This window comes from Anopheles maculipalpis, chromosome 3RL (genome assembly GCF_943734695.1).
Source record: "Anopheles maculipalpis chromosome 3RL, idAnoMacuDA_375_x, whole genome shotgun sequence".
Taxonomy (NCBI): domain Eukaryota; kingdom Metazoa; phylum Arthropoda; class Insecta; order Diptera; family Culicidae; genus Anopheles; species Anopheles maculipalpis.
In genome coordinates this window covers 17046662-17070935 of record NC_064872.1, presented here as the reverse complement: position 1 = coordinate 17070935, position 24274 = coordinate 17046662, and the positions used below count along the sequence as shown (strand labels likewise).

General features: G+C 42.6%; 1 protein-coding gene across 12 annotated transcripts in view; it reads right to left on the bottom strand.

Moving 5' to 3' along the window:
* The window catches only part of LOC126563720 (neural-cadherin), a 678265-nt gene that overhangs the window by 147656 nt on the left and 506335 nt on the right, over nucleotides 1-24274 (bottom strand). For 8 of the 12 annotated variants that reach the window (XM_050220379.1, XM_050220372.1, XM_050220367.1 and 5 more), the window contains exons 3-9: nucleotides 12676-12687; nucleotides 12155-12593; nucleotides 11848-12064; nucleotides 10992-11777; nucleotides 10687-10920; nucleotides 10400-10591; nucleotides 5699-5889 (exon numbers count right to left, since the gene is read on the bottom strand). In XM_050220379.1, coding sequence (XP_050076336.1) covers nucleotides 5699-5889; nucleotides 10400-10591; nucleotides 10687-10920; nucleotides 10992-11777; nucleotides 11848-12064; nucleotides 12155-12593; nucleotides 12676-12687 — 2071 coding nt within the window. Of the gene's footprint in view, nucleotides 1-3174; nucleotides 3366-5698; nucleotides 5890-10399; nucleotides 10592-10686; nucleotides 10921-10991; nucleotides 11778-11847; nucleotides 12065-12154; nucleotides 12594-12675; nucleotides 12688-24274 lie in introns of all 12 variants that reach the window. The other 4 variants (XM_050220368.1, XM_050220374.1, XM_050220376.1 and 1 more) reach the window with 1 other exon arrangement.

Below are 24274 nucleotides of genomic sequence, written 5' to 3'. Positions count from 1 at the left end.
TATTTTAGCTGATAATGCCAGACAGCGGATCAGCCGCTTTCGGACATGGTTTTGCCACTAGCTAAGGCTCCTTGATAAGTACGTGTGGCCGCGTGCGCACGCGTTTCCCAGTGTGTATGTGAGCCTTGATCCCTAAGGATCGTCAAATGAGACGAACCCGGAGAGGTCAGCATCGAGCAGCAATGGTAGCAGCCACGCGTGACATTTGCAAGAGAAGCGCCATCGTGATACAACATCGCAACAAGAGAAGAAGAGGGGAGAAAAAAGCACATCGTGAGAATGTTATTCCTTGCATGAAATATTCAAAAGCTTTCCAAAAGCCCCAACGGGTATATGTTGGTGTGGGCAATGTACCGAAAGAGCACCGGTACAACAGCCTCCTTTCCGGCCCCGAATGTCCGGAGGGCGTGTGTGTGTGTATGTTTTTCATCAAACAAAAAATGATGTCCCTTTTTTATGGTTGGTTTCGCAATGGCGAGAACCACGGGAAAACCATTTGGCCTGGTTGTGTGTTTTTGTTTTGCTTCGAGATTTCTGTTTGGTTTTTTTCTCTCTCTTTCTACTTTTGTCCACCCATTCCAAACCCTCCAAAGACAACCACAGCTGTAAGGCAAGTGTGTATGTGTGTGTGTGTGCTTTAGAATGAGACTAAAAAATCATCCGCATGAGATATGCATGGGGTGTTCTTTTACCCCACATCATCTCCGTAAGAACCAACCGGCCTAGAGCAAACCAACGTTAAACCCACGACTATCCGACACATGTAACGGGGGGGGGAGGTGGTGCCTTTTTTTGCCTTTTTGTTGATTTTGGTTTAAGTCGGATATCGCGTAAAAAATAAAAGAAAAACCCGAAAGGGCGGTTTTGGGTGGTAATGTCGTTTTTGTTTCGCCAACACATTTCTTTTAACTACCGCCACTCCGGGTCGCAACGGCACACTGTTTTATTTGCTGGCCAGCACACATTGTGTATGCATCGCACGAACAGACCCCTCACAATCGCAAAAAAAAAGCCAAAACCCAAAAACCACTAAATATTGCGCACATCGTGGGATCAAACCTTGACAAAAAAAAAACGAAGCTTCCGGAGGTTGCTGCTGTTATTGTTTAGTGTCGTGGGCCCGACTTGTACGTTGCGTTGGGACAGAAAAATAATTAATTTCCTTATTACCAGCTGCGCTCGTCATATCGCTTTGGGTGGAGGGTGTTTCCATCCGAAAAATAATGGAGCGAAAGAAAGCAAACGGAGACAACGGAGAATGATCAGAACACGAGCAGTGTGGGTCAGCGAAATGTTAAGTAGAATTTTCATCATACGTTCTGCACACACCCGGCAACTGGTTCGTAGTAAATGAGAACCCCTTAGTGGGGACAAAAAACTGTTTCTTCGTGTTCAACTACCGAAATCCAGGAAGGAAAACCAACAGCTCAACCGAAGGACTGCTTAACTTAGCATATAACCAACACATCCCGGGATATGCTTTCAAGCAACCGTTACGCTTCCAATTACCATCCCTAGCAATGGGACACACCTCTCTCATTTTGCAGCACGTTTTGCGCCGGGATCAACCGTCCAAACGTGTGTAAAGGATCGTAGCCTATCAGTAAATTTCTTTTTAGGTTCAACTCTTCTCGCTTATGCAGTTGCGTCCTCATTTGTATGACTTTGTGCACGGGCATCACATATCATCTCAGGACACGGGCACAAGCGTGTGCCAGCTAAACCTCCACCCACTGGTCCACTGCTGGCTGCCGTGATACGCTAAACAAGCAGTAATTTATGGAAGTAAATAATTCATAATGTGCCGGCGGTCAGTAGCAGGCTGGCAACAAGCAAACAAACAAAAAAAGGGGGGTGCACCATGAACGTCCAGCGAAACTACTTGTGAAGTTCGGAACACAAAAATTTGCTGGACTTCGTTGCTCGATTGTATAACGGATATCAATTAACTAAATATGATCTTTCCCTGTTGCATACTCTTAATTTATGATGCAAAACAGCTAACACGGGTAAAGAGGCGCATCCGTACTTTCACGGTAAGTGAGCAACGCGTTAAACGTTGGACACCGGAGTGGTCCTCGTGCGCTCGCTCGCAAAGAGGTGATAATGGTAATGATGCTAATGGAAAATTAATTAACTCCCGGTAAACTGTGGAGATTCTTACGTAGATTTTCGGTTACCTTTGCCGGATCTGGTGTAGTACATTCAATCGACTACCAGCAGCAAGGTTTTCTGTTGGCTAATGAGTAATTCAACAACCGGTTCCCAGCTATCCGTTTACGCTGAAGCGATAGTAATTACATGCTCATGTTACATTCCGGTACACCGTGGAATGTAAACTATCGGCAAGAAGCTATTCAGATTCCCGATGGAATCTTCCTGCACACCCAACTGTGCCGTCTCAATCCGCACAGCATTCAAGCATTACAATGCATTTCCATGGGGGGGAAAAAAATGTCCCGACAGCATAGTTGTGGGAGTTGGAGTTACCCGCTAAACAATTGCCATTCAAATAGTTATTTGCATGCTGATTAGTGTGCTTCTTTCACAATCTGTGGCGCTTTTGCGAAGTTGAAATACCGATCACATTTCTCCAATTCTGCAACGTTGTTTCACGTACTGTTGTGTCCCATCATTTTGCTTTGGGAACGTGCCCATTATGGATGGCATTCCATTTAGTAATTCTTCGAGCACATTCATTTTGGTATTTCAAATCAAACAGGCCTCATGACATAGTTTCATCGTTAGAATGTCGACCACACAACTAGAAACAATTCGATCGAAAAGAATAAACCATTCAGCCCTGTGGATCGTTGAAATTGCAAGGACCTAATCTTAGGATGAAGGTATTCGAAGGAGATTTCTAAATTTTCTTTATCATTATGTAAAGAATGCAGCGCACTTATCGTCACGTTGTTTAAGATTATGTACCATCGAGCTGATTTAAGGTTTAGAAAACGAAAATTATACATTTTATCATTTTTCCCCCCATTTAAAAAAAATTTAATAAAAATATCATTACGACCCGCCACAAACGGCTCGTTTTGTGTGTTGTACAGAATGACGTAATGAAACAATAATTTCCTTGCGAAAACCCGAAAGCAAAATTCAATTTTTAGCAAAACAAAAATTAAAAAAAAAGTATACCGCGCATCCAAGCGCATCAACACAGACCTGGCTTTTATCGAGACAACCTTTCCACCGACAGGCATATTTTCTTTGACGTAAATCGGCCCGTAAACCGTATTGTCCCACACCGGTGGATTATTGGCCCGATCGACGACATCGATCTGCACCTCGACCGTCCGCGACAGCGGCGGATATCCTTTGTCTTGGGCCATTGCTTCGAGCTTGTACGTTTCGCGCTACGAACAAAAGACCGTTGTATCGTAGGTTTGGTGGATTTGGCGATTGGCGGTGGCGTTGATAATTTTTAAGGCGAAATAACAGCGACAGGGGGAACAACAAAAAATGGGATTTTTTGTGTACGTGGGTGGGAAGGTGATGGTGGTGAATTTTTTTTTTGTGTTTTTTTTTCCACCCGAACGTTAGAAAAATTTGTAACAAAAATATCACAACCATTGCACGAGATGGAAATACACAGTAACAAAACACAAATACAAAAATCAAAATGTAACAGCAATACACGCACACACGGACCAGGGAAAAAAATATACATCAAAAATCAAATTTGTCCGTTCCGAAGCAAGAATCAAAAAATTTGGAAACAATTTTGAAACAAATTCAAAATGAACATTGTAAAAAAAATGCAAAATGTTTCACGCAAATGCAATTCATCGAAAATGTGTTAAAGTCGTAAATTATAGCAACAACAAAGAAAAAAAAGGAAACATGTACCACAATGTGCACGTATTATAACGAACCAAAATAACAGCCACATTATTGAAACGTGTGCATGAGAACCGTGTAAATCGATCCACAAAACAAAAAAAAAAAACAGAAATTGAATTTAACAGATTTACAAAACAGGTTACGTGCGTGTGTTACAGGAGCACAAACGCAAAAAAAAGAAACAGATGAACAATAAAATAAACATCAATCGTGTGCGTTTCAATCGTAGCCATAGCCCGACAAACGGCAGGAACGAGCACAAGAACGAAAAACAACAACAAAAAAACGCATAATATACAGCGAGAGTGAAAATGAATTTTGATTTGTCCGCGCGTGTAACGGTGAAGGGTACACAGTTAAACGTCGATCGTGTTGTGCATTTTCCGCGTTTTATTTGAAGAAAATTCGTGGTCCATCGTGTCGCAAAAAATCACGCGTTACGCCCCGGATCGATCGTTATCGTTTGCAAAAAAGAGATAAAAAGAGAAGAGAGAAAAGAGAGAGAAAAAAGAGAGAGAGAGAGAAAGAGCAAAAAACAAATTTCGTGATCAAAAATTAGTTCACTCCATTTTTCGGTGGGCCGTCCGATTGCCCCGTTCTGCGTGTGTGTTTTCCGTTGCATATTGCTGTAGTAGGGGGGGGATGTAGTTTTTTTTTTTTTTTTGTTTCGGAAGGAAGGGATTGTGTGTCCCGCCTCCTGGTTTACTGTTCTGAACGTAACGTGAAAAAATTTTAACTTCGTTTCAAATGATTTGCAAAAATCGATTAATCGCCGGAAAAATGATTGCATACGATACGGTTGCAGGCCGCGACGAAGGAAAAGGGTTTACTTTCTTTAGAATTAAAAAAAAAATCTTTTTTCAGTGGGCAACATTTAAGCATCGACCAATAAAATGCGAGAGTGAGAACGAGAGAAAAGCACCAGTAGTTTATTTAAAAAAAAAAAAAACACAACGACACCGTTAAACAAAAATAACCGAACGCAACGCAGTACAAAAAATTAAAAACAGGTTCAAAAACAAGAACTCGTTTGTTTAACAACATAAAAGTGAGAAACGGTTCCGTTTGAACCATTCCGGAAGGTGATTTGATTCGTTTTAAAGCAAACACACAACATAATATTGCTGTAAATATGCGTCAACAGGTGGTGGAAATGGTCTCGATCCGATCACAACGAGTCGATCTCGCTGGATCCCAGCCCGGAATGTCGATGAGATTGTTGGTTAGGATAATATATGTATATCCCTGCTGCTTCGAATCACTATACACTGTTCATTTAGCATTTAGTTTACATATAGTTCAATATAATAATATTTAATATAAATATTATATAAGGCATATAGCTATGGATAAATATTAAATACATATGTTAGTTGAACCAACGGCACACAGGTGGTTCGTGCAAAATGTTTTCATCAAAAATTCAGGTCAAAAACATGTTCCACGACTTCCATCCCGTTGCACATGATTCGGTTAAATGGAAGTTCAAGCTAGCTTCAGTTCAAACGTTTAGGCTTCATATTTGCTAGAGAGCTACCGGACAATCGTCGATGAAGTCTATTTCCCCTCCAGCAAATATGAGCGCATGCGCACAAACCACATCGAACGCATCGAAGTTGAAATGCTGAAAACGCTTCGACAAGAGGTGTGTGCGCTTGGGTTGCATCGTACTTGGGAATGCGTTTTAGTAGATACATTCGTACGTAGTAAGGGTTTAACACAATTCATTAACAGACAGGGACAGCTTATTACAACAGTGCAGTGCGGCTTACGGAGCTAAGTTACTGGGTGAGTGTGTTAAGTAATCTATGTTCTGGCAGCTTCCGGAACCCAATTTTATACCAACCTTGCTTTCACCGATGTGACTACCGTACCGACAGTGACATTTTCCCTAATGTGAATTGGGCCATATATAGTGCGATCCCAGATCGGCGGCTTATTGTTCCGATCGACCACATCGAGCTCTACGTCCACGTCGGCCGTGGACGGTGGGTCACCTCTATCCGAGGCGTACACCTTCAGCCGGTACCGTTCACGCTGCCGGGAGGGAGGGGCGCCATTTACGCACAGAGTAGACAACACAAGATGCAGACCGTGTTGCATCCGTGGAAAATGAATATTCGAATTTTTAGATCATTTCAGTTTTGCCACACAACGCGTCAGTCAGTTTTTTGTACAGGTTTTTTTTTTTCGTTTGGTTTTGTTTCGCATAGGGAACCGGGTGTAAGCGGGCGTTCGAAACGTTCGTTGGTGTTCACAAATTATAACGTTTTGTACAACCAACCGAAAGCGTACGGAACCGCGAACCGCGCAACGACAAATACCGCCGACAGCATACGACCAGAAAACCAAAGCAAACGGAATATGAAAATAAACAGAAAGAAAGAAAATAACGAAAGAAAAAATGAAACAGGTGGATTAATACAAGGTTTGAAACATTTTTTATTCTTCTAATAATAGCATTACCAAACACGAAACAATAAGTTAACACAATTGAATAATTATAAAACATAAATGAACGGGAATTACATGGGACAAATAAAGCAGATGAATAAGTAGCGCACGGAAAATGGGATGTTCGACAAGGAGTTACGAAAACTAACGAAAAATGGAAAGGAAAATTTTACCATGTAACGCTATCGATATGTGTCTTGACTATGTCGTTACAAACCAAAGGAATGAGCGTTATGCGTTATTGTGACTGTGAGCGCCACCTATAGGTGACTAGCGGAGTGACAATGTGTGTGCTATTTGTTTTATTTTCGGGAAAAAATAATAATTCGCTATGTAAAGAAAATTATAACTAAATATTAAACAAAACTGTACCCAAATCATTCCGAGTACAAACGTTTAAGTTAATAAAACATGTTACATCTTTAAAACGCAGACTAAAAGGAACTTTTAGTCTAGCAATTACGCAACTTTCTAACAATTACGCATCTCTACCGTTTACTCAACACTAAACTGTTTGGAACTGTGTGTCATGGGAAATTCTTCTGCATGATCATACTAAAGCAATCATTGCTCAAACGTTTTGGCTACCACAGATCATGAAAATCCGAAACATATGTATTACGATATGGTTTAAATTGTGCGAGAAAATATGTAGTTTTGGCTTCATAATTTTTGAAACATTTTGTGCCTAGGTGAATTGTTTAGTTACCGAACGGGGTGTGCCCACAGCACGCGCTACAACATACATGGATCAAATTATGCCGGATTGAAACATCGAATTATTAGAACGGATATAGCGATACAAGCTCTCAGTGCTATCAACATGGTGGACATGGACACGGAGGAGCGGCTACTTACGGAGTAGCAGCCCTGCACACGATTGTATTTCGCAGACCGAGTTTGCACACAATCGTCAAGTATGAATTCGATTGTATGCGAAGAAACGGATATCCAGAAGAAGAAAATCAAGAGCAACGGAAAAAGAGAAAAGAAAAGTACATACATTCAATAAGAACTTATCGAAACAAATACCACGTAACAGTGCAGTTGGAACGTAAAATTTTAAGTTAATCTAACTGAAAAGGGTAAAGAAAAATATCAGAGGTTTGTTTAACTTGAAACGATACAACACACCTCACTGGAGTTACCTCACTACCGTTTGTATTGAACAAAAAATAATGTTGAATAAACATTCCCGGAAGCAATGTGGAGAAAGATGGAGAAAATCGCTATGTTCGAGTTGCTCCATCTTTCCTCGTGATTTGCTGACTGCAGTAGTGATCTTGCTTTACAGTTTTGGAAGCAGTACAGATAAATAACCTAAAACAGGGTACTGTCATGCATGGAACGCGTGTAGGTTTAGGATGAACGAATCTTAAGCATTCCAAAAGGCAACCAAAACTGGGGTGAATTGAATTAAGAAAAAAAAAAAATGTACACAAAATTCATAAATAACCAAAAACACCGGTATAAGGCCGTTCTTGAACATATCGGTAAACAATAAAACACATTTTTATATTGCAATTTCTACAAAAAGAAAAAAGAAACCTAAAGTCAAGGTGATGAGTATTGTCTATGCTGTTAATTTTTGTAAGTGTACCGAGTACCTTTGTACCCGAATGAGCGAATGATAAATAAAACCGCGCCGTTAAAAATCTCACTCCTTTCACATACCTTGAAAGGTTGGTTACTAGTCTGACCACAACTAAAAGCCAAAAACAAAACAACAAACAAGGGAAGAAAAATCCAATTTACTCATACAAAAAACTGAGACTGAGTAGATCGTTACCGGAAAAATTGGCGAACACGAAAAGTTTGGCGAATGATCAAAAAATAGGTTCTTGTAAAAAGGTTCTTGAGCTCGGTTTGCGACAGTCTACTGACTTTTTTTTTCGCTCTCTCTCTTTCTCTCTCTCTCTCTCTCTCTCTCTCTCTTTCTTCCCATTTCAGCACGCTGTGAAAATGTCACTTACAATCGTGTTTTTTTTTTTGTTGCTTTTGTACGGGTAGTTAAAAGGTTCTTTTTTTTCTAGCAAAGTTGGGAAATAAAATCAAAATCTCAAAAATGCATTCCACAATACTGCTAGTAGTGTAGTAAAACCCTCCTAAACGAATGAATCGTTACCGCCGTTGATCCCCTACATCTCGAGAGCCTTTAAAAGATAGAGAGCTCCACAGGTGGGATGGAATTTATGCTTGAAGAAACATCCTTCGTGTGATCCTCAGTCTACGGTGTTTGCGTGGCTAAAATTGTCCAAAAATTACTCCACCCGGCTTTTTCCGCAATGTAACACTACAAACGACGAAAAGCGTACCCAAAACATCAAAAATGTTTTTAAATTTTACTTTGGATGATCGTCTGAGTGGAAAAATATTGCTCCAAAACGAGGAATTTGCAAAGGGTACAGCAAACAAGCGACCAAATGTACAGGTACCGTTCAAAATTTCTCGTTAGTAGAACATTTACATCGAACGTATCAAAACGCGTTTCTTTTGTAATAAACCAGTTGTAAAACGTAAATCAAGATGGACTGTGATACGGAACGGAAAGTGCTGCAGAGAATACGGTGCCGTAGAGGTTATCATCATCATCATCATCATCATCATCATCCATCGCACAGTGCTGAGTGCTACCAAAAACACACTAAATAGTGCAAATATAATGTTACAGAGAGATATGGTTCATATAGTTTGGTGCATCTAAAGAAAGAAAATAACTAGGGCAAGTAGTGTTGGCACACTAACAGAAAAGCTAATACAAGTGTTACTCGGTGCAGTGGAAACCATACATATTACATATATACTGGTGCAGAACGAGAGGTGTACTTCTCCTCACTACGGATTGTACGCGGTGCAGTTGACTGAAATGAACAGAATATGCACATTTGGCATGTACGAAACAATCGCTAAAGAATACAAACTATAAAATCAATATGTGCTGCGAAGAGAGATCGAGCCATCTTCATCCATTCGGGCGTATTTGTGCCCACCGATGGCCTGGCTGATGATTAGCAGAACAACACCCCCGCGGGGGCGCAGATCGGCCGGCTTAACAAGAAGATGTCTAAATCTCGTACAACTGGCAACTGAAAATGTAACTGGTGCTGTAAATAGTAGAACAAGCTTCTATTGGCATGGTGAAGCTTGCTGGTGCCGATGGACGACCACAAACCACAATCATAGAGATGCAGGATAAGCGAATGGTAGTTTCGAACCGAGATTTAACTTTTTTATTTAAATTTTATACATCTTTTTTTAATTTAACTTCAATGTTTTTCAAACAAGCTTTAAAAAGGCATAGATGCAAGTTAAATCTTGATAAGTTAATTAAAAATTAAATCTTTCGGCTAAGCCACCATACCTTTATCCATCTGGTTTTTCAATCAGTGTAATATATTCACAGTATTATAATCACTCGTTATCTCGAACGAAGAACCAACAAAAACAAAATAAAAAATAACATCACTTAATAATACGGTGCAGTATTATGATAACCAAATCATTCAAACCAAATTCCATACCAAAAAACGCAAAACGAAACAGAAAACAATAGACCATTAACATCGCTCAGATCCGAGAGAAATCATAACGACTTTTGGCAGAATCTAATTATTTTCTCTCTTTCTCTCTCTCTCTACCTAGATGAAACATCTATACTTTACGACTCATTCATTTCAAGAACAATCACGGTCGTATTACTGTTTTTCCAAGAGTATGTAAAAGGATGATCCTTGTACACCTATCGTATATCCTATTTTCGTACTATATCTGCGGCAGCCATGTTTAGGAGAAAAAAAAACTCTAGCGAAGAAACCACGCGCCTTGACTTGACATCATTCGCAAAAGGATAGTCTTGCAAACGCTAATTAGCTGCTAAGACTGTCGCTACTGCTCGATGCAATCTCTTTCCGGAACACAAATGCACTGAGTAGTAGTGGTAGTAGGTATTGCAAACAATTTTCAAACAAATGTTTCGAAATGTTCTAGACTTCATTAGAGGACAGTGAACAGGAGAGAGACAGGGGTGGACGTTGTGGGTGGTATTCGAATCGATTGATGTAAGCCGGAGATAATCGAATCAAAGAATACTTACGTCTAGCGGCTTCTTCAGTACGATCCAGCCGGATTCCGGCTGAATTTCGAAATACTCTAAATCGTTCGGACTATGCGGAGCGCTCAGCGTGTACACGATGGCACCATTATTATCTGCATCCTCATCGGAAGCGGACACACGCAGGATGTTTGTTCCGATGCTTGCATCTTGTTTCACATTTTCGACATATTTCTAAAAAAAGACACAAAAAATAGAACGTTGGTACATTGAAAATTCATTCTCCGATAATTTGAACACTCCCTCCGGGTCGGTCTGAGCTATATTACCTGTCGATCAAACAGTGGTGGGTTGTCGTTCACGTCTGTAATTTCCACCGTAAATGAACAAACACCTTCTAGGCTGGGTTCACCCTGATCGGTTGCTTTCACCGTGACAGACACAAATTTGCCATCGTCACCTTCACGATCAAACACCTTGTTTGTGGAAACTTCGCCCGTTTCCTCGTCTACGGTGAATTTGGTACCTTTCTGATTTGGCTGCTGTACGATCGAGTACTTCACCTGTAAAATGTAACACCACCACCACCGACGATTATTTTTTGCAACGGAAATACGATTCACTCCCTGCTTACCTGTCCATTGACACCCTTATCCTCGTCGGTGGCCTGCACCTTAATGACGGGGCTACCGTTCGGTGCACCTTCCTCCACCTTCGGATAGTAGGTGCCGCAATCCTTAAACACCGGCTTGTTGTCGTTCACATCGGTGATGAACACAACGACAACAGCTGTAGATGTATGGATCGTCGCGTCTCCATTGACGCAGCACGACCCATCATCCATAGCTGTTACATTCAATTCATACTTGTCCCGATCGAGCGAAATCGCCTTGCTGTGCAGCCGGATGACACCAGTGATTTCTTCGATCACAAACTGTCCACTGCTCGTACCGCCGCCCACGAACCCGAACCGCACATTATCGCCATCCTTGTCCGAAGCGACAACCGTCGTCACGAGCGTGTTTGGGCCCGCGTTTTCATCCACATTCGGTGTGTAGACCTGCTGGCTGAACTTGGGTTCCTCGTCGTTCTTGTTTTTCGTGTACACGCGCACGGTAGCAGTGCCAGTCTTGGCCGGTTCTCCCTTGTCCTTGGCAGTTACGACAAATTCATAGTACGCATTGTTATTATCCGCATCCAACTGCTTGTTATTCACGATGATACCGTTCGAATCTACGGCAAAGTGGTCATCGGACACGAGATACTCGATCTCCGCATTTGCACCGGAATCAGCATCCATTGCTTTCACCTTCAAGATGCTCGTTCCGAGCGGAATGTCTTCATCCACATTATGTGCTTGATAATCAGGCAATTCAAACTTTGGTGCGTTATCGTTTACGTCCGTTACGCGGATGGTAAGCTGTGGAAGGAAGAAGGGCACATCATTAGAAATTGCGCACTTCGCACACTCATCGTGACTATTAACATACCTCTACTGATGTGGAGAAGCCACCCGAATCTTCCGTAGCTGTAACGACCAGCGAATAAACGTGTGGCTGTCGTAAATCCTCAAAATCCAGCTCCTTAGCCAACTTCACGATACCGGAGGTGGGCCCAATATTGAACGTTCCCGCACCCTGGCCCTGAGCTTTCAGCGTGTAACGAATCTCCCGATCGGCGAACGACTTTGCCTTCACGGAAATGATGCTGCAAAAGAAGGTCAAAATGGCCGTTAAGAATGTGCAAATTTCCAAGAACATTCCAAGTCGCCTTCAGCGTTTCATTTCCCCTACTTACTCGGAGTCCTTTTTCTGGTTTTCCGGAATTTCTGCTTCATAGCTCGGCATGTAGAATTGAGGCGCACGTTTACCACCGACAATCGATAACCGTTCTTCCGGAGTGCTCTGGAACCGCCGATCATCCACCTTACCGTTCTGATCCTCCGCCTTCACGTACAGCACATACTCCATGTCCAGCTGGAACAGATCCGTACCGCGCGTCCGGACAACACCCGACCGTTCGTCCACCTCGAAACGACCGCCCGTACGGTCACGTACGATGAAGTAATGTATGTTGTGATCGGTGTCCGGATCGCGTGCCTGCAGCGTGAACACGGGAGTGTTTGGCGGAGCATTCAGCTGCACCACCGCCTGCATTGGCAATGGACGGTTGATAAAGTACGGCGGCTCATCGTTCACGTCCTTCACGTGGATTATAACACGCTGATTGTCGGTATCTAACGGGGTGCGGAGTAGAGAAGGAAAAGTAATTAGTTTGGTTTCCTGTAAAACCACCCTTTTGGTGATGTTTGTACTTACATTTTAGGCCAGCTGCCAACGGTAAAGATGAGTGGGATGATCCGTCAAAGGCAAGGACATGAAAATGGAAAATGGAAATCCACAAATTAATACCGACGGAAATTGGATATTGGTCAAAAACAAACTTTTTCCCTCATCACATGGTTCTCCAAGTCAATTTTCTGGAAACGGCAAAGACATTTGGGACTTAACAAACTGGTTCAGGATTTAGTCGTTAAAAACCATTATAATTTATTTGATTTTCATAAAGGATTGCTTATATTGATTAATGCAAAACACTAAAATGCATTATTGCTCTGTAACTAATGAGCTGTTATGCAAATATGACTCCATCACCTAGCTGTAGCTTTAATATAAGTTTAAGTTTCTATCCATTCTCCATTCACCACCCGTTTCACTGGTATCATACCTTTCCGAGAAATGTAAATCAAATGAAATTCCTTCCATTAGTTCACCAATCCTCACTTCAAGCGTAAGATTTCCGCAATACCATCCCAACCGTCCATCAACTTGTGTCAAGTGGCTCTGATAGCAATCACTGGTAAGCCGGGTTATGCAAGAGTACTCTATCCACAGATCTTAGCAATGCACCAAAGAAATGCATTAGATATGCGGAGAAAATCTATCGTTCCAGATACGAAACACCTGCAAATGAAGCTTCTCGGTACTTCTCCGGAATTTATATTCCAACTTCGCAAGACATCGACCCATCGTCGACCAAGCAGTGGAAAGTGTGCTCAAGAACGACAGTCAAAGTTGGCGCACAAAGTATGCTCAAGTGATGAGATTTACTTTCTGATAATTATCATCTAAATTGGGAAAAGGCAGAGAAGACGATGCTTGATAGTCACAACGCTTCGGCCGTTCCCACAGGAACACGCTACCTGGCCCATTGGTTTCACGAAAATTCGGACGGAGAAAGTGAAGATTATCCGGAAATCGGTCGACCAAAAACTACCTCCGAAACTAACCTCCCCAACAAAAGGTGCCAAAGCGTGGGTTAAATAAATTTCCTCACAATGTTTATACACAGTGCTGGAGAAGAGTCACGCTGTAAATTAATTCAATCAAGTCCCTCTTGTGTTTTGTTTTACACCTGACCGAACACAACGGTCCGGTGAGTGGATCAAACTACTAACATCATTGTTGTTTATATGTTTCATGTACCTATCTACCAGCGGTTGTGAAGGGATTATTCTGGTTTTTTTTCGGCATGTTTTCCTCATTCTCATGCACGCGTTTGCTTCCTAGAAAACGCTCATTTTCCCAAAACCTAGTTATTTTCAACCCGCCCGGAACGCACCCCGGTACGCGGTAAAGCGAACTGCTCAACTGGGACACGATCATTTCACGGATAAGTGCCGTCCAGTGCCATCTAATGTGGCGGCTATCTTCGGTGATAGATCTAATTTTGACCCGATGTTGCCACCTCTTTTTACCACCTTCTTGAGGGAGCAGTCAACCGGCCGAAACTATTACTAGTTGACCATTGACTTTTCACGGCAATTTCCCACCACCGCTCGTTGGCACATTTACACACTGGACACACTGGTCTCCGTCTGGCAATTGTCACACGCCCCTTTTTGGCGGTCATACCTGCTTGTAGCTGTAGCTGGTAACGACGGAGGCGACAACGTGCTTCTGGTGGCTTTATTTTTATCGTGTATTGTAGCGATAATTTTATTTCCACTGATAAAATCTAATACCTTTTCCCACGCTAACTACCGGCGGTTACAAGTGCTCCGGGTACTGAGTTTGCTCCATAAAATACCTTTCAAACATCAGAGAGCTGCCTGTCATCATGACACACGGGGGAGAGCAAATTTCTTTTTTTTGTTTTGGGACGCTGGCAATTTTGCGAATAAAAAGGGGAACAGGTGTCTGGTCACGAAGATGAAGTGCCGTGCTCCCAAATGCGAAATGTCTTCCGGCCTTTTACATCAATGTTTATGGACCGTATTAAATTATTGAGCCACGAATGACACATTAACGAGATGGCAAGGTATAAGTCGAGTTGCTAGTTATCTACACAGGTCCATATTAGATCCGTTAAAGCAATACTTCAAATTTTAGGATACATCCATTTGAGTGCACAGTAAAGAACTATATTGAACAGGAAATCAAATTTAATACAACAACATTTACCTAAATGAACAAATAACACCTTCCAAATCAATCCAAGTCGATCCTTCCGCCTATCCAGAACTATTTGTGCTTATCGATCTTATCCGGCAAATGAACATCATTTCCGAAGGGACGATTTGTCCCTTGCCGGACTCTACGGAAACTCCATCATCAATAGTTTAAACAGAAACACAATGCACCTCCAATCTATTATTTATGCTAAGCAAACTAACCTCCCACATAGCAGGTGTAGCGTGACGGGAAGTCCTTCGCTAGCCGTAGCCTGATAACAACATCAATATCATCCTGTTATAAATTCATGAACTGGATGAGACTTCATTTTAGATTACTGCGTATCGCTTTTACCCCAAATCATGCATACAACCGAACATACGTCGGAACCAGCATCCTGCTGACCAACAGGCTGTCGAGAGTTACGCTGTGAAGAATTTTCCCTGCATTCAGTGTGCAGAGGTTCACATCGAGCGTAGGAAGTATGCCGTCATGCCAAGAACAGCAAAACCCTCTTCGCTGCAAACTCCCATCGGAATTTACCATAATCCTACGTAAGAACGTAAGGAGTAAGGTAAAAGTCATCTCAATTTGATGCCGTTTGATGAACATTCTTGCCAGGAATGTTAAAAAAGAAGTTCACTTAGCTAAGAACTAGGATCTGTTTTCCGTTTTCTTTGCACAATTTTCGTCGAGTATTGCTCAGTAAAATGATAAAATATTGAACTTATAGGGAATGCAAGATATTCAACAGTAAAAGATTGTTGAGTGGGTGCAGAAAAAACAGACTTTAATAACATCGTCGGTTTATGTTTTCAGTGAGCTGGAGGCTTGATGTCATTTTGACTCTCAAAATGGTATGAGTATCTTGCGATTTAAGGGAGTATAAATTTAAGTTTTTGCAGGCATTCTCGAGAACATTTTCAAAACATTAGAGAATATCTCCAAGTAACAAATACATTTCCCATAAATTTTAAATTTATATCATAATAGCTCAAACGTTTAAATTTTCACTAAGGAAACCAATATGTCAATAACTTATAACATAACGCCCTGACGAAGTTCTCTAGTTTCTTAAGGCTCTTCTTTTAAACAAGTACACCCACAATCTGCTCCAAGCGTTACCTCCTTCAGAGCACAAATACCGTACACCAAAGTAATTGAGCAAAAAAAAAAGGAAAATTTTGTCCCGCCTTCTCAGCCTAACTACCAACAAGTCACGGAAAATGTAGGTATGATCAGAACGTCATCGGAGCGCTTAAGATAGCTCTCTTTCTCTATGTAGGTGGTCTTGGGATGGATAGACTAGCAGCAGCAAAGGAAAAAAAAATCTCCTCCCGTCTACCAGAACCTGACATAAGTGGGTTAGAATTCAGTTAAAATTGATTGGATCCGTTCCAGTGTTCCACTAGCGGTAGAAATTAGCGTGAAAAAGCGCACAAAATGAAATTGTGTTCCCCAATGGAATTATTTTCCACTTCCCCGAAGCGAGATTAACGTTGACTGTGGGGGGAAACACTGCATTCCCTGTTCATTCTTCTTTTGTGTTGTATTTTGTAGACAAAAAAAAAAAATACATAAATAACAAAATTTTCCTAACACTATACTCAAAAACTGTACCAAAGCGAAAACATACCCAGCACCTAATGGCGTAGGACATTCGCTCACAGAATAACATGTTTACGAGCCAGTGGTCGCTGCGGATTTCACACTGTCGGTTGATGCATCCAACAAAAACGGAAGGGTATGCGACAGTGGTGGAAACATAACCCTAACAACCACACAAAATAGTCCGCTTAATTAAATATTAGTCCTTTTCGCTGATGGTTTTACCGTTTGCTAAGTGCCTATGCGGGTGGTTTTCGGGTCACCACAAAATCAACTCATCAAACACCCAGCGGGCGAACGGGACAAGCGTAAAACGCTCCCTTAGAAACAGTGGACACAATAGAACGCCCGGACTGCAATTTCTGATCGTTCGCCAAAATAAACTTGAGTAGTTATTAAACACAAAACGATGAGAGCCACATCGTTTAATAAAGCCTAACGTTTAACGCTGCATTCCGAGGTTATGCCCGTAACTGGTAAATTGAGCCTCTGAATATCTCCCAAACGATGTGCAAGCACTTTAAGAATGTCTATAAATTTTTCCACCCCACAAAACGCACTGTTATACTTAATGAAATTGCAATTCTACCCCAGCAGCGCACCGAAGATATATTGCCACTCTCGCCAGGATGATATTAATTTAATTTACTTCTTTCACACATGCGTGCACACGCGGGGCAGATCGCTCGAAGGCTTGTCTCGAAGGAATAAGGTACACATTTGCTAGCTGATTTAGTCCTGACTCGTCCAGAGACGTTCTCCGCCTCGAATCGTATATATTTCTTCATTTGTGTTGCATCCGCACCATTGCTGAGTTGAATCGTACTCACAAACGTACATCAATACCGTACAAACAGGATCGAAACATTCAAAACAATTGCACATAAAAAGGGATTAAAACCCCTTTGCGGGAAAGCATGGTGCGAAGGCAGGTGACGGCAAATTCAATTCGCTCTTCAAGCAAGAATACATAAATTCTTCCCTCTCGTTCTTCCAATCCAACGTCGAAATGGCAATGATTCTTATATAGTACATTCATCCATCCAATCGAACATTGTACACGAGACTTGAACACAATCGACCAAGATAAGCCGTCAACACAGGGAAACAGGGAAAAAGCAGTTCGTCATCCCGCTTTAGGAGAGAGAGAGCGAAAAAAAGGAAAACCCTAGACAAAAGGCTGCTTCCGGCAACAAACTACAGCCAAACCGTCTCTGAATACCAAGAAATAAAGGAAAAACTTTCTTCCAATAATACACTTTTTCACTCCTTTTTTTTATACATCTCAGTCTCACCATCGATTGTCTCGAGCTCTAATCGGAAGTTCGGTACGAGCGGCGTCCGGCGAATGGCAAAATGAATGCTTGTCTTTATCACGAAAGCCCATCGTTGCAAAAAAAAAAAAAAATGATTCACCCCGAAAGGGACTTTTGAAACATAGCCACACCAGAGTATTCGAAAGGGATTATTTGTAGAAAATCGAAAACGGCAACGCCACCGCACAGAATTGTCTGGAATCGATTTTTCCAAACCATTCCACTCCCAGCGTCCATTGAAGGGAAAGACTTCTGACTCGATAGACCCGCACCCCGCTCGGAGCAGGGTTTGCCACCCCTCAGAACGGTTTAGGTAAGTGCAAATATATCTCTAGTGACGATGCCGGCTGTTTGGGCCGTTTCCGTTCAATGTCTCGGGGTGGAGTAAGTTTTTGCTAACCCCCGGGAAAGTCTCCGGTCGGCTGACCAACAAACATGGCGCGCGACTTGACAGACACCATTTCCCGGTGGATTATTCTCACTCTTCCCCCGGGTGCCTGGGGAGCGTGCCTTCATTTCCCCGCAAAAATTCACCCGCCAGACATTATCGTCGAATAGGAAAATAATTAATTTTTACCCTTGGTTGGAATTTTCCTGGAAAACACATACCTCGAACGCACAAGGAATACTTAATCCTGCTGCAGCTGGCTTTAAGTCGATTGATGGGAGGTATTCGAAAGGAATTACTAATTGTAAAAGAAAAAAAACGGACGCCGGGTGCGATGGGATATACTTTTCTTAAATAATTTAGTGCTGACTTTGTGCAGTAAAATATTGTACAAAGAAAAGGATTGTGAATGAGTTTCGTACTTCCTTACAACAACTAAGACTAAAACCTTATTTGGTGCGTTGCCAATTCTAAACACCATCATTAAGTTCAATGCAAAGTTTCCGTACACTAAAACAAAGAGCGTGAACTAAACTTTCCGAGCCCATCCCCAACAAGGCGTGTGTGTTCGTTTATTTGCAACTCTCGCAAATTGTGCTCTGCCAAACATCCAGCAAAGCAAACTGAAACATGTCTGGTATTATTGCATGTGTCATTCTATCTCGGAATCGGAATGCAAGACGAACTCCTGCAGCATGCTCGTGCGACTGCAAAGCTGGGACTCGATAAGTGAAACCGGAAACCGCCCCAAGGATTGAAGCTGATGACAACAAAGCGGTTCGTTTAGTAACCGCTCCAGTCCACAACGGTGCTGGCGATACGGCACATCAGCAACGGGTTCGTCTTCACCATTGCAAGTAGTTAGTGTTTGTGTGAGCTGGAGCTGGATATTCTTGCAGCGAGCAGGCACCGCTTCACGAAAAGGCACTGTGCTCAGTATTTTATTTCAACCTAACGCATGTGGCTCGTTCCGTTCTCCTTATCTTATCCACTTTCTTGAAGTGAAACTTTTCCCCCAAAATGGCATTTGCTTAGCACGGCACACATTTTGCAACGATTGTTGTGCTGCGAAGTGAATCTAATACGCTATTGTTTAAATGTTAGCACCCTTTAGCACCGTGCCAAGCTGGGGAGGAAAGATGATACATCAATGTCTTGGCAGCAGCAGCACCAGCAGCAGCAGGGCGCTGCTGATCTACTAACGGCTTCAGCGTGTGTTGCAACCGATATCGGGTTTACAGTGCTTGAAATGGGAAACGGCTTTACCCAGGGAACATTTCGCTATCAACCACTCCCCAAAACGTCTGTTCAATTTTCTATTAAATTACTTCTTCGCATGTACTCTCTCTGATGCGATTCTTCAATAGCACAATACTTTTATTTTCGCACGAAGATAAAATAAAACTTCCATATTCGCCTTTCTCCTTTCCGAATCTATAAATAATTGGGAGAAATATGTGCACTTGCGCACTTGCTCAGTGGTAAATCTATTATTCAAACTATGGCAATACCTTATTTTATTAGATTTTATGATTTATTTCCGGAACGTGAGGTCGATGATTTAGGTGAGCGTGTGCCCCGATTGCATGCTGCTTCCGAAGCGAACACGCGCGGGAGGACAAACCTTAATGGCCGCATGACCGTCCCCCACCCGACAAAGCGGATCTAAGCGTACCTAGAGTATGCGGATAAGTATGCAAATTGGATCTAATTTCATTTCGGTGCGCTCATTTTTCTACCCCACGAGAGAATGGCGCCCGGTTTCCTCCCCACGAATCCAGCAGGTTCGACAAAACCGTTGACTTGGCGAGCATGCTTTGGGCGGTATCGTAGCCGGCCAGAAGTTGACGATAAAATCGTTTGCGGTTGACTGTTTTAATTTTTCGCAAGCAAAACCTTCACCTAACTGTGTTAGGAGCAAATATAAATGCCTCGAGATCTGTGTGTCGAGAGATTTGTGTTTTCTTAAGTGGAGGGAGAAAAACCCTGTTAATAAAACAATATTAAACTTTGAAAAATACGTTTACAACATGGCTCGAGTTTAGTGCTTGCTTTGCAGCAGTTTTAAGCATTTATCGCACAAGTACCCACAAACAGCTAACTTCAAATATGGAAAACAAAAATCACTACTAACTGTGCCGCAACGTGGAGGAATTGGGGGAAAAAAAACTGCGCAAAGTTTATACTGTATCTAGCTTTTGCTATTCTCAAACCAAACAAAACATTTCGCTTCCAGCATTCGAACCATCGTTTGGGACCGGATTTGCCTTCTGCGAATCGAAAGGCGACAAACACACCGGAATCACTTGAACAAGTTCCAATTCAATCCCTGGATGATTTCTACCAAACGGAGTAAAAGGAATATACGTCCGAAAACTTTCCACTGCCACAGACTGACTGTTTGTACATTTTTTCCCTTTCATCTTTTCAGTTTCGCCTGTTTTCCTTCTCATCTTGCCAGGAACACACTGCCAAACGTAAGTGGCCAAAGTTATGGGAGCAAAACAAAAAAAATGTCATTCCTTAAAAGTTTTCCTTCCCCGAACTGTGTAAAGCACACGTTGCCACGATAAGCGCAGGGAAACACAACCACAGATTGTTCTGTGACTTTTGCTCCATTGACCACTGCCTTCTACTCTCACCCGGTACGTGATGTTTGGAACTGTGGGTAGGGGTTTTATTTGTTCACGAAAATTGTTCCAAGAGAGCACACGCGTGTACAACAAACATCGTCCGTAAAATTGCATCGAAAAACCTCGCCTCGTTGGGCGTTAACCAGCACGGAATATGTGCAGGGGTCGTCCCCCTTGCAAGTTCAAACGTAAAGCTATACTAATGTTTGGAAGTTCTTCCTGTATCGATCGCAATTTGTCATGTTGAAATGATCTTTGCTAACATTGTGAGGAAGCTGGCTGCGTTTGAAACATTGCCTGTCCACTAAAAAACTATAACTACGTACGGGGCATCAGTTTCATCCATACTCGGACGTTCATTGCTTCCTTAGGATACTTCAGATGGCGAATCAGCGAACAAACAGGGGAAAGTGTTCTCTCAGTTTCACACTGCACGTCTCGACCGAGGGAAAAGTAAATTTTGCATGAAATAGCATGTAAATTTGCAACATAAACAAAGCACCGTACACCGTAGTTCACCATCTCCAAACGTATCATCGATCTATAGTGTACGGCTTGTCTCGAGCACGGCAACTATTGGCTCCAAACTCCAATAAGCTAATGGAAACCACGCTTCTCTTTCTATCTACCGCCATGCACAAACGTGGTGTATGCTTAATGCAGTACAGGTTGTAAACATAAAACCAACCGTACGGATGCTTCGCAAACAAGGAAGGAACAGCGCCAAGAGCACAGAGTATGTCTCGCTGCTAAACTCGTCGGGGAAGATATAGCATTCGGAGAATTTCACTGAAATGTTTGGTGGGAATTATTTCCACGATTAACTTTGTTTGTATTATTTTATTTTAAATGTATTACAAATCGTATAAAATTTGTCGAAAACAACACTACTCAGACAGTATAATGAAACACAAAATTAAAAACCACAAAAAATGATAATCACAACAGAAAAAGTATACAAAAGAAAATGAGAAAAATCAAAAGTACAATAAACCCTTTTTTTCTATCTCATTTTCCACACCCGAAAAAAAACCCATTCTCCGTGGCAAATCTTTAGCCACGGATTCGAAGGGGAAGAGAAACGAACCGAATTACGTCACACATCTGCAATGCGCAATCATATAACTAGGAATCGACAGGAGAGCAATCAAACAATACGCGTTTGTTTACTTGCGTCCCGGTATTTCTTCGGTTTGTTTATTTATTTTGCCATCCTCCATCGACCATGTGGCTCTCTAGAGCACAGCTTGCGCTACGAAAAGGGAATGACAACAAAAACCCAACAATTTTTAGATAGAACACACCAGGAATTGATCCTCCGCAAAAGGATTCTCCGGCGAGATCCCGGCCAAACGATAGAGGCATTTGAAGTGCATCCCGTTTCCTTTGCCCGTATCGGAGCGTTTGTAGGAACAAAAAGCACCGTCTAAGACGACCGAGCGTAAAGCGTGAAGGCAACAAATTCATCGCAGTTGTTGGCAGTGAGTGGAACAATTGTTTGGTAAGCGAAAGATTAAGATAAACGCGCCGAAATTCGTCCACCAAGAGGTTCATTTCCGCAGTGCCACGACCAATACGACGAGAGCGAGCACAACCCTACCGTGAGTTCACCGTGGCCGGCTTCTACCGAGCGCATTCACCATTTCTAGTGCGCCAAGGCACTGAAAGGCTCAACTCCCCCGGAGAGTAAATTATTAAAAAACCACCAGACCTAAGGATATTGCCGCCTTATGTGTGTGTGTGGAAACCGAGCGCGTGAAAAGCATTCTGAGAGACAAAAATCGAAACACAAACGAAGGCGCCGCCGGCAGTACCACGGTAGCGGCATGCAGTGGGAAAAGCAGCTATCATCAAAAAAGAAACCGCCGACAGCGCAGGCCACACGGTCAACTCTTTCATTTCGCTTATCGCGCATACCCATTCAAACGGATCTGAAGAAGCGGAGCGCCGTGAAATGTGCACCGCGCACCGCTCGTACTCCAGGATGACACAAAAGGACCTGCGACGGCCCTTCCAGCGCTAGCGGTTCAAGCAGCATGAATGCCGGAAATGTTTTCTTGGATATAAATTGAATCCTTGCGGTTCGCTGCTGATGATGATGCTGCTGCTTCATCTTCCGGCCAGCCGGCGGGACAGTTGCTGCTACTGTTGCTCAGGAGTATGTGTGTCCCTGGGCGAAATATACACGGGCAGAATAGGCGAAAGAATGAACTGTGAGTAGTAAGGTATCTTCCCATTTGTGGCGTTGTTTGACTTTCGGTGAGCCAGCAAAGAGGATTTGCTTGCCTTCGGCCCAAAACTACCAAGCTCAGGAGCGTGATGCTTCAAGCACTGTAGCGCGCACTACCAACGAAAAAGGATAAAACATATTTTCTAGCTTTTCAACAAGACGAGCGATATGGGAAGGTATCGCACTATAAATTCTAAGCAGATTTTTCCAAAGGCATGTTAAAAGCATTATTGCTATAATACATTCTTATCGTCGAGGAGAACATACAAGATAAAATGTAGCTCTTGCGGAAAATAGTTTTATCAGGACACTAAAAGCTTTTCCATGTTATGCGCGATACGTAGAATCGTGTAGACAGAGATTGTTTAAAAATATTGAATCAATTTCTACGAAACATAAAACATTGCATGCTGCTTTAGTGCTGTTGCTTTCCAACATATTGCATTTTCCTTCAAAGTACACAACATAAAGATAATTGTCAAACTGTTTCCAGTTGCATCCCTCATTTAAACAAACCACAGTGTACGCTCGCTCCCTCTCTCTACTGGCGTGGCCCGCTGAGTCAATATCAATTAGCTGCGCTGGCCACTGCACACCAACCCAGCAATAAAGCAATCGAATTTGAATGCAGCAGCGAAAAGCACACACGCTACAAAACTACAGCCCGCGTTCAGCATGATCGAACGTTCTCATCCAGATGCACCCCCCAAACAAACCTTTAAGGGACCTACCCTACAAAGTACGGAGCTTCCGAGGCATGAAGCAGGGCATATGAAGGGAGATCCCACTGAACCCCCGGCCCTTAACCGCAACGCTCAGCTGCAGGAAAGGCTTTCCGGTTTGGCATAGGACGTACGCGGCTTCCGTTACCCCAGCGTTACTGGGTTAGTCGGTTTCGATTTTCTGCAACGTTGCGATGACGACATCCACTCCTCCGCTGTTTGGATGCCCTTTTCCGCTATATCTCTGCCCCTTGCTGGATTGGAGCGACTGGTGAGAACCGCAAGCACCAAGAGGAAACGATCTGTCAATCCGTCTCGCTATCTTCGCGCTTCACTTTCAAGAGAATGATCGTCGTTCCGTGCCGATACGCAGCTACGCAGGTCGGGCGTGTTGCTGACAACATTGTGAAGGATATTCGAGAAGGTGGAAGATGTTTTGATTCTCGTCGTATCATACACGAGCCTTTCATCAACCTAAAGAATCGTTTCTTCTTACACTGCTGTTGTTGAGAAATGTAGCTTCACATGAAGGGATTTGTGTTTTACTTTCAACGAAATTGTTCTAC